The following is a 14,452-nucleotide window of genomic DNA, read 5'->3' as shown; positions in this document are numbered from 1 at the left end:
AACATATTGTCATGCTTTGCCAGACCTTTGACTATAATCAAAGTCTGGTCCACATTGCTGCTTATTTTGGCCAGGAACTGCACACTTAAGCCCAAAGTATACTTCGGTCAGACACGAAGACTAGGCGTCTGCGTACAGGATGTGTGATGCAAATTTCATCATCAGCAGAGTGCTCGAGCACTGAACGCATGCAGCCTGAATTTTCTAACCGCATGTACTCTGAATGCACCTGGAATTATTTGCACTAATTAGTGAGTCCACAAGGTGGCAACACTCACATTTGAGCCATTATTGTCACGAAGAAGCACTTGAAGAAGTTGTAATTGCCGCTAAACAACAGGGGCAATTACACTTATTTACATTTATGAGAGAGAAAAAAAACATACTTTTAAGGGGCTCTTCAGCATGAAACCGATCTAACAGTACGGTTTTCATGGTGTGTTGCCCGGTGTCAAGTTTCAACACATTAAAAATATATATAGGATATTAAAATGTATAAATGTCTATTTTTTCCAGCCTGTTGTATGAGCATTTATTTATCACCCCAGATCCTATATATTGTTATTTACACAGGGCAAATCTACTATTTATCAAATCAAGTTTTATTAAGTTTCGTATTTTAATGGGAATATAATTTATTACAGCTGACAGTTATGTGAACAAACAAGGTTTGAACATCAACCGTAACAAGATCAAATTGAAATTTATGGCCTTTTAACAGTTCTGTGTACAAATTTGAAGGCTTTTTATTGGATCAGTGCAGGTAAATGTCATATTATGTGACTACACATTACTTTACTGAGAGTTTACCACCTACTAGTTAAGTCTTGACTGATGAACAGGAGTTGCAACCAAATTAAGCACTGACTTAGTTACAAACTAACTAGTAGTTACTAAGCTCTTGTGTAAACTTTATGTCCCAACTTTCATGAGACCTTATGCACAGCTGGTTCAACCCTTTTCCTTAATTTTAAAGGAATTTAAAGACATCTTTATGGGCCTAAACTCTTGAAGATAAGTAGTAACTTAGTATCTCATATCAGTCGTAGCACACATGTGCCAACTACCTCAGTATGCACGCACAGTCAAATTAAGCATTCGTCTTGGATTTGCTACCATTCAACTATACACAGACGCTTCACAATCGCGTCAAAACCGAGGAATACTCAGGGCTTTAGACAGAGGATACATTTGAGATACATGCTACCAGGTATAAATGGCAATGTGTCATACTCTGACTATGGATATCTGGTTTACTGTGCTTGTTACTAAGCCTCAAACAAAGCTCTGTGTATTTTTAAAAGATTCATTACAACTAACCTGCCAAACATATTGACCGAATAAAACGTCTCGGGTTACATGTGTAACCCTTGTTCCCTGAAAAAAGCGGAACGAGATGCTGCGCTTTTTGCTAAGCGCTACGGGGAACAATCTTGCATTGTGAACAGCTGTGAATTGTGTGTAACACGTCAATGAACATTGACCTGAATTTATAGCCTCGGATGGTGATGATCATTAGATGCACCTGTGGCCAGGCTATAAAATATAGGCGTCACCAGCGTGTCGACAGATACCTTTTTCTGAAGAGCAGTCCTGGGACGTCCCAGTGCGGCAAAAAAGCGCAGCATCTCGTTCCTCTTTTTTCAGGGAACAAGGGTTACACATGTAACCCGAGACGTTCCCTTTACAAAAAGCTTAACTATGATGCTGCGCTTTTGCTAAGCGCTACGGGGAACGCAATACCTACGCCGCCGCACTGGGGCTGTCCGGACCCCTACGATTGTGAAGTGTGCTCACAAAAACGCGAGAGATCTCAGACATGAGCTTGATGTCGACCCAAGGACGTAAGAGCCCGGAGTAGCAGAAACATCTAGCCCATAAAGTTCGATGAACGTGTGCGGAAAGGACCAGCCTGCCGCATCACGAACGTGTTCAGGCATGAGCCTGCCATAAAAAACTGAAGAATGTGCGTGGAGAGGACCAGCCTGCCGTGTCACAAACTTGTTCAGGCATGAGCTTGGGATGTCAACTCAAGGACGTAAGAGCCCGGAGTAGCATGAACATTCAAACTATAAAATCTGATGAATGTGTGCGGAGAGGACCAGCCTGCCGCATCACAAACTTGTTCAGACATGAGCTTGAGATGTCGACTCAAGGACGTAAGAGTCTGGAGTAGCAGAAACATCTAACCCATGAAGATCGATGAACGTGTGTGGAAAGGACCAGCCTGCCGCATCACGAACTTGTTCAGGCATAAGCCTGCCATAAAAAACTGAAGAATGTGCGCGGAGAGGACCAGCCTGCCGCATCACAAACTTGTTCAGGCATGAGCTTGGGATGTCGACTCAAGGATGTAAGAGCCCGGAGTAGCATAAACATCCAGACTATAAAATCTGATGAATGTGTGTGGAGAGGACCAGCCTGCCGCATCACAAACCTGCTGCAGAGGGACCCCTCTAGCCAAGGCTTTAGAGGCGGCGACCCCTCTGGTGGAGTGAGCCCTGACACCTACTGGCGAAGCTTGACCGCGCGCCTCATAGGCCAGGGCAATAGCATCCCTCACCCAATGTGACATAGTCTGCTTGGTAGCAGCTGCCCCCCGTTGCGGCCCCCAAAGCAGACAAATAATTGCCCTGACTTACGCCACTGGTTAGTGCGGTGGACATAAGTCTGAAGGGCAATTAAAGGGCGTTAAAAACGGCGGGGAGCAGAAGGCTTCCAGAGTGACAGGGTGTAGTGTCGAAAAAGGCACCTTAGGAAGGTAGTCAGGATCAGGATGCAGGATAGCTTTGGCCATACCTGGGGCAAACTCTAAACAGGCCGGCAAAACAGACAGAGCCTGTAGATCCCCGATTCTCTTAAGAGAGGTAATCGCCACAAGAAAAACCAGCTTGAGAGTCAGAAGTCTGTCAGACGCTGACTCTAGAGGTTCAAAGGGGGTTTCAACCAAACCCTCCAGGACTATTGCTAAGTCCCATGAGGGAGTTTTGGTCCTAACAGGAGGCCTCAGTCGCCTGGCTCCAAGAATGAAGCGAGCGAGTAGAGGGTGCCTCCCCAAAGGCACCCCGTCCATCAAGGCATGGCAAGCCGAAATGGCGGCCACATAAACCCTGAGAGTAGCGGGGCATATTTCTGCTGACAGTTTTTCCTGCAGAAAGTCCAGAACTGAAACAATTTGGCAGTTAACTGGATCTGCACCATGTAAACTGCACCACTTTTCGAAGACACCCCATTTATTGGTGTAGATTCTTCTTGTGGAGGGAGCCCTAGCACTAAGAATGGTCTCGATAACTTCAGGCGACAGCCCTGTGTCCCTCAGTTGGTACCCTTCAGGGGCCAAACATGAAGTCTCCACAATTCGGGCCGGGGATAAAATATCGTCCCCTGTGCCTGAGACAGAAGGTCCCTCCTGTCCGGAATCGCCCAAGGCGAACCGTCGAGGAGAGATATCATTTCTGAGAACCAAATCCTGTTTGGCCAGCGAGGCGCTATCAGTAAGAGGCAAGACCCTTGCTGGTGAACTCTGGCTAAGACTCCCGGGAGCAGAGAAACCAGGGGAAATGCATACAGACACATTCTGGGCCATGTATGCGCCATCGCATCCAGACCCAGGGGGGCTGGGTGACTCAGAGAGAAGTAGAGGACACATTGCGCAGTCTCTTGAGAGGCGAAGAGGTCCACTTCTGCTCTGTAAAATCTCACCCAAATTTGTTGTACTACCTCAGGGTTTAGTTTCCACTCGCCCCTCGGTATGTTTTGTCTGGACAGAAAATCTGCTCTCACATTTAGGCGTCCAGGGATATAAATTGCCCTGAGAGACAGGAGCTTGCCCTGGGCCCAAAGGAGAATCCGACATGCCAGCAAATTCAGGTGGCGAGAACGTAGACCTCCTTGATGGTTTATGTAGGAGACTGCTGCTGTGTTGTCCACCCGCACAAGGACATGGCAGCCTCTCAGATGTCGGAGGAAGTATTTCAGGGCCAGAAATACCGCCATCAGCTCGAGGCAGTTGATGTGCCAATCGAGCATATGACCCTCCCATTCCCCTTGGGCTGGACGACCACTTAAGATCGCACCCCAACTCGTCAGAGAGGCATCTGTCATTAGCATCCTGTGACGACATGACGCACCGAGAGTGGGACCCAAGGTAAGGGACCGGGGTCTGAACCACATAGAAAGGGAACGAAGCGCTCAGCGCGTAACCCTTATTTGCCTTGGGGGACTGGCCCTTGGATGAAATCCCCTGGCTTTTAGCCACAGCTGAAACGGTCTCATATGGAGAAGGCCCAAAGGAATCACCGTGGACGCAGACGCCATTAGACGTAGTATTCGTTGATACTGACGAACAGTGCAACTTCGACCTAGCCTGAGATTGCTCAGGGAGTTCTGGATGGACCTGACACGAGCGGGAGACAACCATGCCCGCATCGGGATCGAGTTCCATATAATCCCTAGATAGGTAATTTCCTGGGTTGGAGAAAGAACGCTCTTTTGGATGTTGAGTCTCAGACCCAGAGAACCTAGATGAGCCAAGACGATATCTCTGTGCTGAACTGCCAGTTCTTGAGATTGTGCTAGCATCAGCCAGTTGTCTAATTAATTCAGAATGCGGATGCCATGTAGTCGCTAAGAGCCAGTGCTGCATCCATGCATTTTGTGAATGTGCGGTGTGATAGGGCTAGGCGAATGGAAGAACCCGATACTGGAAGGCTTCGTCCCCGAAAGCGAACCTCAGGAACTTCCTGTGCTGTGGCAGAATTCCAATATGGAAATATGCATCCATGAGATCGATCGTGACCAGCCAATCGTGATGTTGGATCTGAGACACGACCGACTTGACAGTTAGCATCTTGAACTTGAACACCCTGACCGAGCGGTTCAAGCCTCGAAGATCTAGAATCGGACGCAACCCCCCACCATTCTTGGGAACCAGGAAGTATCTGCTGTAATAGCCTGACTCTTTCTCTGGAAGGGGAACATGTTCTATGGCCCCTTTTGCCAAGAGATTTTACAGTTCTTTCCACAGTAGACATGCCTGCTCCGGTCTTACGGTAGTGGGAACCACGCCGTTGATACGCGGAGGGCGGCGAGCGAATTTAATTTTGTAGCCTCTTTCTATCTTTAGAACCCACATAGAAATACCTGGCAGAAGTTTCCATGCTGCCAGGTTCTCTGAGATGGGTACTAATTTCAACACTTCCTGTTGAGGGGGTGTTGAGTGTTCCGTGTCCTGGATTAAGGCAGGAAGCAACGGTACACCCAACTCTTTGTTGGAAGCCTCTATCACCCGAAACACCAGAGGTGGCGGGAGTAAAGAGGTTTCGTAAGGGTATCGGGAGGGCCGAAGTGGATGATACACCTGCCCCGTCCCGAAGGGAACTACCCTCACAAGTTTGGGTACAAGACCGTCAGGGCTTCTTTCTTTTAGAAATCACAGCCCTGACTTCTTTCTTGGGCGGCTGCTGAGGGCGACGAGCCTGTCCCCAGTCCCTACGAGGGGGAGCACGACTCGCCACGCTCTGTTTTTGAGCCTCTCTCCAAGCAGAATCGGGGCAAGACTGGGTGGCCGACGGCCCCGCCCCCTGAGTGCGGCGAGGAAGAAACTGCCCAAAGGCTTCCTCGTGCCTTTTCGCCTCCTGGAATCTGGAGATAACCGTATTCATGGTGTCTCCAAAGAGACCAGAAGGCGAAACCGGGGCATCGAGTAAGAAAACTCTGTCTTTATCTCGGATGCCTGAAAGGTTAAGCCATAAATGCCTCTCCGTACTGACCAAAGCGGACATAGACCGGCCAATGGCACAGGCTGACTGCTTGGTCGCACGGAGAGACAAATCTGTAGCTCGACAAAGCTCTGAAAAGGCCTCTTCGTCGAGAGTTTTACCCGCACTCAGATCTTTTAGCAGGTCAGGCTGGTATGCCTGTAACACAGCCATGGTGTGCAGCGCAGCACTAGCCTGACCTGCTGCTTGATAAGCCCTCCCCACTAGCATGGAGGTAGTTCTGCATGGCTTAGAGGGGAGAGACGATGCCGAACCCGGCGAGAGATAACCCGCAAGTGTCTCTTCGACCGGCGGCATCCTTGAATACCCTCGCACCTCAGCACCCACGATAGTTGAATATAACGACGTCGAGGGCACGTGAACGCGCAAGGTATAAGGTTTCCTCCACGAACGAGCAAGCTCATCGAGTAACTCTTCAGAGGATTTTGTGTCATGCTTTGAGTGCTCGGATGTGGGTAACTCGAAATCTACAGATCCTAGAGAATCGAGGTCCCCCTCCTGAACTGAAGAGGCGCCAGAGCGCGCTTCAAGATCACGAGAAGGACCAGCCGGATCTGGGGAGAGAGCGAGCGAAAGGGACGCACACGTCTCTCGCTCCTCAGCCAGATCCATACGAGAGCCCCACGAATGAAGTGCGGGTGCTGGCTCTCGGAAGTAAGTGAGGCGAGCGCGAAGCATTCTGACCACAATGTCACAATGCGCGCACCCGCCCTGCCCCAACGCGAGAGCCGTGTGCTCTTCCCCCAAACAAACAAAACAAAACTCATGCGTGTCCTTGTCAGCCATAAAACGTTGACAAGGAAACACGCATCGTTTGCTCCGTTTCTCCGCCATTCTCTTTTTTATATATATATAATCTCTTTCAGAGCAGAGAGAGAAAGGAAAGAAAGTTCTGCGCACTGCCTAACAATTTCTAACTCCTAACAAAAGGGAAGAAAGTTTTTTTTAGCAGGTTTGTGAGACACACATTACAGTATGCTCTGAATGAAAAATATCTGTTGACACGCTGGTGACGCCTCTATTTTATAGCCTGTCCACAGGTGCATCTAATGATCATCACCAGCCGAGGCTATAAATTCAGGTCAATGTTCATTGACGTGTTACACACAATTCACAGCTGTTTACAATGCAAGATTGTTCCCCGTAGCGCTTAGCAAAAAGTGCAGCATCATAGTGAAGCTTTTGTAAAGGGAACACATTTTGAGTTTTATGCATTAAGTGAAAATGAAGGTCTCAGGTCTCAACTTTTTATGTTTCTATCCCAAACCATTGCCGAGATATATTAATTTGACTGTTGGCTGTCATAACCCCCCTTTTTTTTTTTAAATGGGTACCAAAGATTCCAAACAATTTTTAGACATTAATTGACAGAAATGGAAGATTTAATTATCAATACGGGCCCACAAAGCATACTTAATTTTAATATTTTATCATTTAAGAGCATGAAATCAACATTCATAATTTGAATTTAATTATAACTTTGGCATTATTTGAAAGCTGAGGCTTTGTTATATCAAAAACATTAGAAAACTCTAAACATTCAAAAATCAAGACTCATTTTGATAAAGCGCCTCACATATGGTTCTTTCTCATTGTCTGTCTCTGACATCACTTCCTGTCCTCTACAGTCCAGCATCCAGATCCAAACCAGCCCAAGCCGGAGGGGGGTGAGATGAGAGCCCTGGATGGGGAGCCGCTGGGTGTGGTCACGAACTGGCCCCTGTCATTACTGGCTTCCCTGCAGCGCTGGGGCACGACACATTCCAAGAGCCCCTGCCTCACCTCACTGGACAACGCTGGCAAACCCGTCTACACACTCACATATGGTACATTTAGAATTGTTATTTTCAAAACCTGTCATTTGCTTGGACTGCCTCCATGTGAATATGCTCTCATCATTTGAACGTTTTTGTTGTCATAGGGAAGTTGTGGACTCGAAGTCAGAAACTGGCCTTCACGCTGCTGAATAAACTGAGCACTAGGAATGAACCACTATTGCGGCCTGGAGACAGAGTGAGTGAGAGAAAGAGACAGGCTATGATCACCAACCACATAGCAACACCCTAGCAATCACCCAGAAGACCCTAGCAACCATATTGCAATCCCCTAGCGACCACCCAGAACATCCTAACAACAGTCTGGGAACCACCTAGCAATGCCGTAGTGACAACACAGAACACCCTAGCAACCACTAAGCACTACCCTAGGGACCACAAAGAAACAGCCTAGAAATAGCCTTACAACCACATAGCAGAATACCCTAACAATGCCCTAGAAATCACCCAGAAAACCCTAGCCACAGCCTTGGAACCACCTAGCAATGCCCTATCAAACACCCAGTACACCATAGAAGCTGCCTAGCAACCACATATCAATGCCCTAGCGACAACCCAGAACACCCAAACAACAGTCTAAGAACCACCTAGAAATGTCCTGGTGACCACCCAGAACACCTCAGAAACTGCCTAGCAACCACATAGCAATGCCCTAGAGACCACTCAGAATGCCCTTAAAACGCCCTAGCTATCACCCAGAACACCAAAGCATCATCCAAGGAACCACCTAGTAATGCCCTAGCGACCACCCAGAACACCCTAGCAACTTCCTAGCAATGCCCTAGTGACCACCCAGAACACCCTATAAACTGCCTAGCAACCAAATAGCAATGCCCTAGTGACATCCAGAACAACTTAGCAACAGCATAGGAATCAATTAGCAATGCCCTAGCAACCACCCTGAACACCCTTGAAACCACCTAGCAACCACATATCAAAGCCCTAGCGACCACCAAGAATACCCTTGCAAAAGCCTAGGAACTGCCTAGCAATGCACTAGTGATCACCCAGAACACCCTAGCAACAGCTTAGGAGCCACCTAGCAATACCCTAAGGACCACCCAGAACTCCATAGTAATGCCCTGGCCAATACCCAGAACACCCTAGAAACTGTCTAGCAACAACATAGCAATTCCCTAGTGACCACCCAGAACACCAATGCAACCACCTAGCAATGCCCAAGCAACCACCTAGAACACCCTAGATAATGTCCTAGCAACCTGTTCTGTTCGTTTTAAGATGCATAACATGTCTATGAGATTTTTAAAAAATAAAATTAAAAAATTACCAATATCAACATTTTAGGTTAAAATTTTAGTAAATATATTAGAGAAAGTGTATATTTTAGCTTTTTTCTATTTTAATCACATTTTTGATTGTCAATGGGGTTAATATCAGGGTAAATTAACTTTCAGAAGCAACATGGATTTCTTGTGTGATCAGGGGTGGACTGGGAAGAGAAATCGGCCTGGGATTTTACATAGAAACTGGCCCAAAAGTTGTTGAGCATGGTGGGGGTGATCTCTTTTCTGCATATCTCCCGATGGCCAGTCCACCCCTGAACGGGCCCCAAAGTGCTTCGGCCCACCGGGAAAATGCCCGTTATGCCAGATTACCAATCCAGCCCTGTGTGTGATCATGTTGCACAATAATGTCTAAAAGTATTAGATGGAGTATAGCAGTGCACATCTCAGGACACATTAACTTTCCAAAAGTATTTTGTGTCAACTACCCATATGCTGCATTAAACATGTCTACTGTTGTATGCACAGGACAATTCAAGAGTCAAGCCTGTTCGATTTCAAACAGTTACTGTGTTAATGTAGCAACAATGTCAGTAAACAATGTTAATCATCTCACTCACAGGTGTTATGAAAGCTAAACTTTATGTCTGCTGATCTTTACAGGTTGCACTTGTATTCCCCAACAATGATCCTGTGATGTTTATGGTGGCGTTTTATGGATGCCTCCTGGCAGAACTGGTGCCCGTGCCCATAGAGGTGCCACTCACTCGAAAGGTAATAATTAACATTATACCAATCCACAGACACTATAACAGATTTAAAGCACAATAGAACCCTCTGCTGGAGCAGGCAGGCTATGACACCTTGGTGTCTTCATGGCACTTTTGACTGTCCTCAAAAAACAGCATCTAATTTCCACAGCTCATCGTTTATAAAGGACATAATAGCACACATCTTTTTTTAATGCTAGTTTTGTTCAGGGTTTGATATTGCAGACTATCTGATGAAAGACAGTGATAGAGAGAGAGAGAGAGAGAGAGTGTGTGAGTGTGTGTGAGTGTGTGTGTGTGTGTGAGCGTGTATTTATCACTTTGTGGGGACCAAATGTCCCCATAAGGATAGTAAAACCCGAAATTTTTGACCTTGTGGGGACATTTTGTTGGTCCCCATGAGGAAAACAGCTTATAAATCATACTAAATTATGTTTTTTGAAAATGTAAAAATGCAGAAAGTTTTCTGTGAGGGTTAGGTTTAGGGGTTGTGTTAGGTTTAGGGGATAGAATATAAAGTTTGTACAGTATAAAAACCATTATGTCTATGGAAAGTCCCCATAAAACATGGAAACACAACAAGTGTGTGTGTGTGTGTGTGTGTGTGTGTGTGTGTGTGCGTGGACTACAGATCAGTGTTATATCGATGAATCTCTCTGTGTCTCTCATCAGGATGCAGGCAGTCAGCAGGTGGGATTTCTGTTGGGCAGCTGTGGGGTCACTCTCGCCCTGACCACTGACGCCTGTCAAAAGGGTTTGCCCAAAGCACAGACCGGAGAGGTCGTCACCTTTAAGGGTGAGTGATTCATGCAAACTTATTTTAATGGTAGTGCTGTACAAGCCTCAGCAATAACATGTTTGTTTGTTTATTTGTTTGTTTTACAGGTTGGCCACGATTGTTGTGGTTTGTTACTGATGGAAAGCATGTTGTGAAGCCCCCTAAAGACTGGCATCCTCAAATAAGAGATGCCAGCAATGAAATAGCATACATAGAGGTAAAAAATCAGGCTTACTAACTTTTTTCATTAGCTATGTCTCTATCCAAGTTATGAATTACATTTATGTGAAAAATCATAATAACACAAAAACAATTTGTGAACAAAGCAGTGTTTCCATTTCATGTGCTCAAGAGAACGAAGTCATCACTTCCAGGCAAACTTGCTCAAAATATAAATGGAAAGTTGAAGCCACTGTGGCTCTTTCAGGATTCCCACGGGTCCTTAAAAAGTCTTCAAATGTCTTCAATTCAGTTTTCTTCTAAAGTCTATGGTATTCTGTCATTTTTTACAAAAATATATTTTCCTCATTTAATAAAAATTGTTTCCTTTATCTGAGCAGTACCAGATTTGGTGACTTTTCCTCCATTTCCCACCTGAACATACAAAAATAAAACATAAGGGCTTGATTCGATAAGTGGTCATAAAAAAGAAAAAGGCAGCACTTATGGTATTCCCGGTCAAAATTGTCCGACCTTTGAAAAACAATGGGAAAGATAAAAAAAAATAGCTTTTTTTTTTTCAAACACAATCAATAAATCAGCCACAATGCAGAAAAAAAAAACAGACAGGGTGAGAGTCAAAACATACACACCCACTCACACATGAACACATGTACACACAAAATGAGCTGTAAAATAACAATAAGTGGAATTCTACAGCCATATTTTGGTCATTGTTGGCATTACAAGTCATCTGTTGTTTCCAGCTGATGGCAGCAATCTGGCACTCTCTCTCTCTCACCCTCTCTCTCACACACACACACACGCACACACACATGTTGTTTTTCCATGTTTTATGGGGTCTTTCCATAGACATGATGGTTTTTATACTGTACAAACTATATATTCTATCCCCTAAACCTAACTCTCACAGAAAACTTTCCGCATTTTAACATTTTCAAAAAACATAATTTAGTATGATTTACAAGATGAGAGCACACACACACACACACACACACACACACACACACACACACACACACACACACACACACACACACATTTGCAAAATATATTTTAACTATAGAAAGCTTGAAATTGCAAAATATTTACTCTTTATACTCAAATTGAATTTTCTGAATTTTGTAGTACATTTCTGTAACACCATGGTCTGGTTTGGTTGCAACCATAATGGCATTAACTGCAAAACTGACATTTCAAATAAAATTAAAAATGCTAAACTTTGACAAATAATAGTTTTATAATGTCTAAATATATATCCAAGTGGATATCTGTTGATAAAATATAAAGTCTACACAGTAGGTGCCTTCAGCCATCTATTGGCTTTACTGGCATGACATGGTTTTCATATCATGTTATTTACATTTTGTTCACCAGATGGCACATTCTCATATTTTCTTCATGTTTCAACTTATAGATAGGTTCTGAATGTATTTATTTTCAAAAATGTGCTTTGTATGTGCAAATGAGTGGTAAAATTGAGAAATGTAAATTAGATCAAAATAGCATACAATCCCAAAAGAAATGCATACTTTTATTGTTCTTACTTCAGGGAAGAGGAAATTGTATAATTATCATCATCATCATAAAAAAAAAAAATTATTTACACATATAACCCTTCCAGTCAAAAATTACCACTAATGCCAAAGGAAGGTGCCATTTTTCAATACATAGAAGGCTAAATATCTTAAATATTATAACAAAAGTCTTCATTTTCATCCAGCTTTTTTTTTTTAAATATCCCAAATCTTCATTTAGATACAAATATATGGATAGAAACCTGGCTATTATTTCATTTAACTTTAGATGTTTAAATACTAATATAAATGTAGTTGTCTTTAAGAATTAAAACATATATCTATCCTTCCTTCTGTATTTTCCTTCTCCTATCTATCTGTCTGTCTGTCTGTCTGTCTATCTGTACAGTATAAGACGTGTAAGCAGGGCAGTACCATGGGCATCACCGTGTCTCACTCAGCTATGCTGTCTCACTGTCATGCGCTCACACAGGCCTGTGGCTACACAGAAGGTTAGTGTTTGTGACTTGCACAGATAACACACAAGCTCTTCTGACACCTGCAGGTACTAGAGTACTGCAGGTCAAGTTTGTCCTTGTTCCACTCTCTAAAAAACTGCTCTGAAACCTGGCAGAACACTGTATTCAGAGCAGGTACTGCAGTTAAACGCCTCTTCTCTGCACATCTTTAAAATCGATTTTATCATACATCTAAGAGTGTTAAAGCTTTAAATCGTATAGACATAAACTACAAGTCACACAAATCTAATTCTGACTTAATGGGCTTTTTAAATTGATTAGTTGTTTCACACTGTATCAACATACCTCTCCTCATCAGGTGAGATCATAACAAATGTTCTGGACTTCAAACGAGATGCTGGTCTATGGCACGGGGTCCTTACGGTGAGTCCTTACAAACAGACACTCGTGTGTATGATACACACATAGAGACAGAGTTTAAGGTTTCACACTATATGTCAACATCAGATCCCCTCACACTCATCCAGCTATTTCTTGTTTTCTCACCACTGTCTTTGACAACCGCTGTCATGGTGATTTAGAGTGTGATGAACCGAATGCACGTGATCAGCATCCCGTACTCGCTGATGAAGGTCAACCCACTCTCCTGGATCCAGAAAGTTCACACTTATAAAGGTGAGTAAACCGCCTAAAGCCAGACCTCCCATATGTGTCTTTGTATCGGTTTCTCTAAACAAAGCTATGGTCACAATTATTGGGCTGGGTAAAAATGTTAATTTTCCGATAGCAATCTTCAATTGAACAATCCTGATGTCAGTTCAAAGGTCGATATTTTAAATTTGCTTTAAAGTTTACTTCAGTTTTGGGTGTGTTGATTATCAAAGTGTTCAATAAGTAGCAATCAAACTCCATAGATTGGACCCTGTTATAACCAAGTTCCCTGTCTAATTTATTGCATTAATTTTAACTGAAATGTTCAGTATCCAAATGAGAATGAGAAATTTAAATCAAATCAAATCGAGAGCTTGTGAATCGAATCAAATCAAATCAAATCTATATCGATACCCAGCCTTATTCACCTATGTTTCGATGAACTGAGTGAAATAATATTGGAGATAGTAGCTGAAATGAATTGAAATTGTATTTAACAACAGTGTCTTTTGCTTAAAAATCCTCTTTGCTACTGACTGATTAGAAGCTCCACTTTGAGAGGTCTGTAAACTTTCCACTGCAAAAACCTGCCGATATATTCAGTTAACACAAAATTGATATTAAAACTCTTGGATAACAAGCAAACACATGGTGCCATATTGTTCTTTCCAAGTTGGAATTCCTCAAGACATGCAAACAGTGGATTGTGAACAAATGTAGTTCATTTGAAGTATAATCCATTTTTTAAAAGGAAAAAAAAGTTTAACAGTTACATTTACATTTATTCACTTACAGTGGTTTATAGACATCCATTGCAAAGATGTAAATATTGTAAAGCTCATATTTTATGCTCAGTCCTTTAACATTTTCTTTAAAAGGGTTATGTCATGCTTTTTTCCCTTGAGGTTCACGTGTAATGTTAGTAAAGTTTTTTGGACAAAAAACAGTCATAATATAGTCTTAAATTAACTCTTTCCATCCTATCTGTGGCCCTCTGTCTGAAATGCAATTTTTTTTGTGTGCTATGTCCCCTTTAAGACTTCAATATACACACCCACTGTTATAGTTGGCTTACATCTTTGCAGCACAAACCCCCCCTGTCACCCTTACAGTCATGGAGCAGTTTTTTTCCAAGAATGAAAGAATGAAAACATGCATTCATAAAAATCCAGGCAATCATTAATAGCCATATGTCCCAATTTTTGGGAATTTTAAGGG

At 43.5% G+C, this 14,452-nt stretch overlaps 1 protein-coding gene across 3 annotated transcripts in view; it reads left to right on the top strand.

The window, feature by feature from the left end:
• The window catches only part of LOC127654861 (disco-interacting protein 2 homolog A-like), a 201,834-nt gene that overhangs the window by 156,833 nt on the left and 30,549 nt on the right, over positions 1-14,452 (top strand). For all 3 annotated transcript variants that reach the window (XM_052142367.1, XM_052142366.1, XM_052142364.1), the window contains 8 exons: positions 7,409-7,606; positions 7,702-7,793; positions 9,523-9,633; positions 10,302-10,425; positions 10,515-10,624; positions 12,514-12,616; positions 12,942-13,006; positions 13,165-13,258. In XM_052142367.1, the coding sequence (XP_051998327.1) occupies positions 7,409-7,606; positions 7,702-7,793; positions 9,523-9,633; positions 10,302-10,425; positions 10,515-10,624; positions 12,514-12,616; positions 12,942-13,006; positions 13,165-13,258 (897 nt within the window). The remainder of the gene's footprint in view (positions 1-7,408; positions 7,607-7,701; positions 7,794-9,522; positions 9,634-10,301; positions 10,426-10,514; positions 10,625-12,513; positions 12,617-12,941; positions 13,007-13,164; positions 13,259-14,452) is intronic.

The sequence above is a fragment of the Xyrauchen texanus genome, chromosome 14, assembly GCF_025860055.1.
Source record: "Xyrauchen texanus isolate HMW12.3.18 chromosome 14, RBS_HiC_50CHRs, whole genome shotgun sequence".
NCBI classification, from domain to species: Eukaryota; Metazoa; Chordata; class Actinopteri; order Cypriniformes; family Catostomidae; genus Xyrauchen; species Xyrauchen texanus.
Note: the sequence above shows the minus strand (reverse complement) of the source record. Positions and strands in the feature narration are given on the sequence as shown.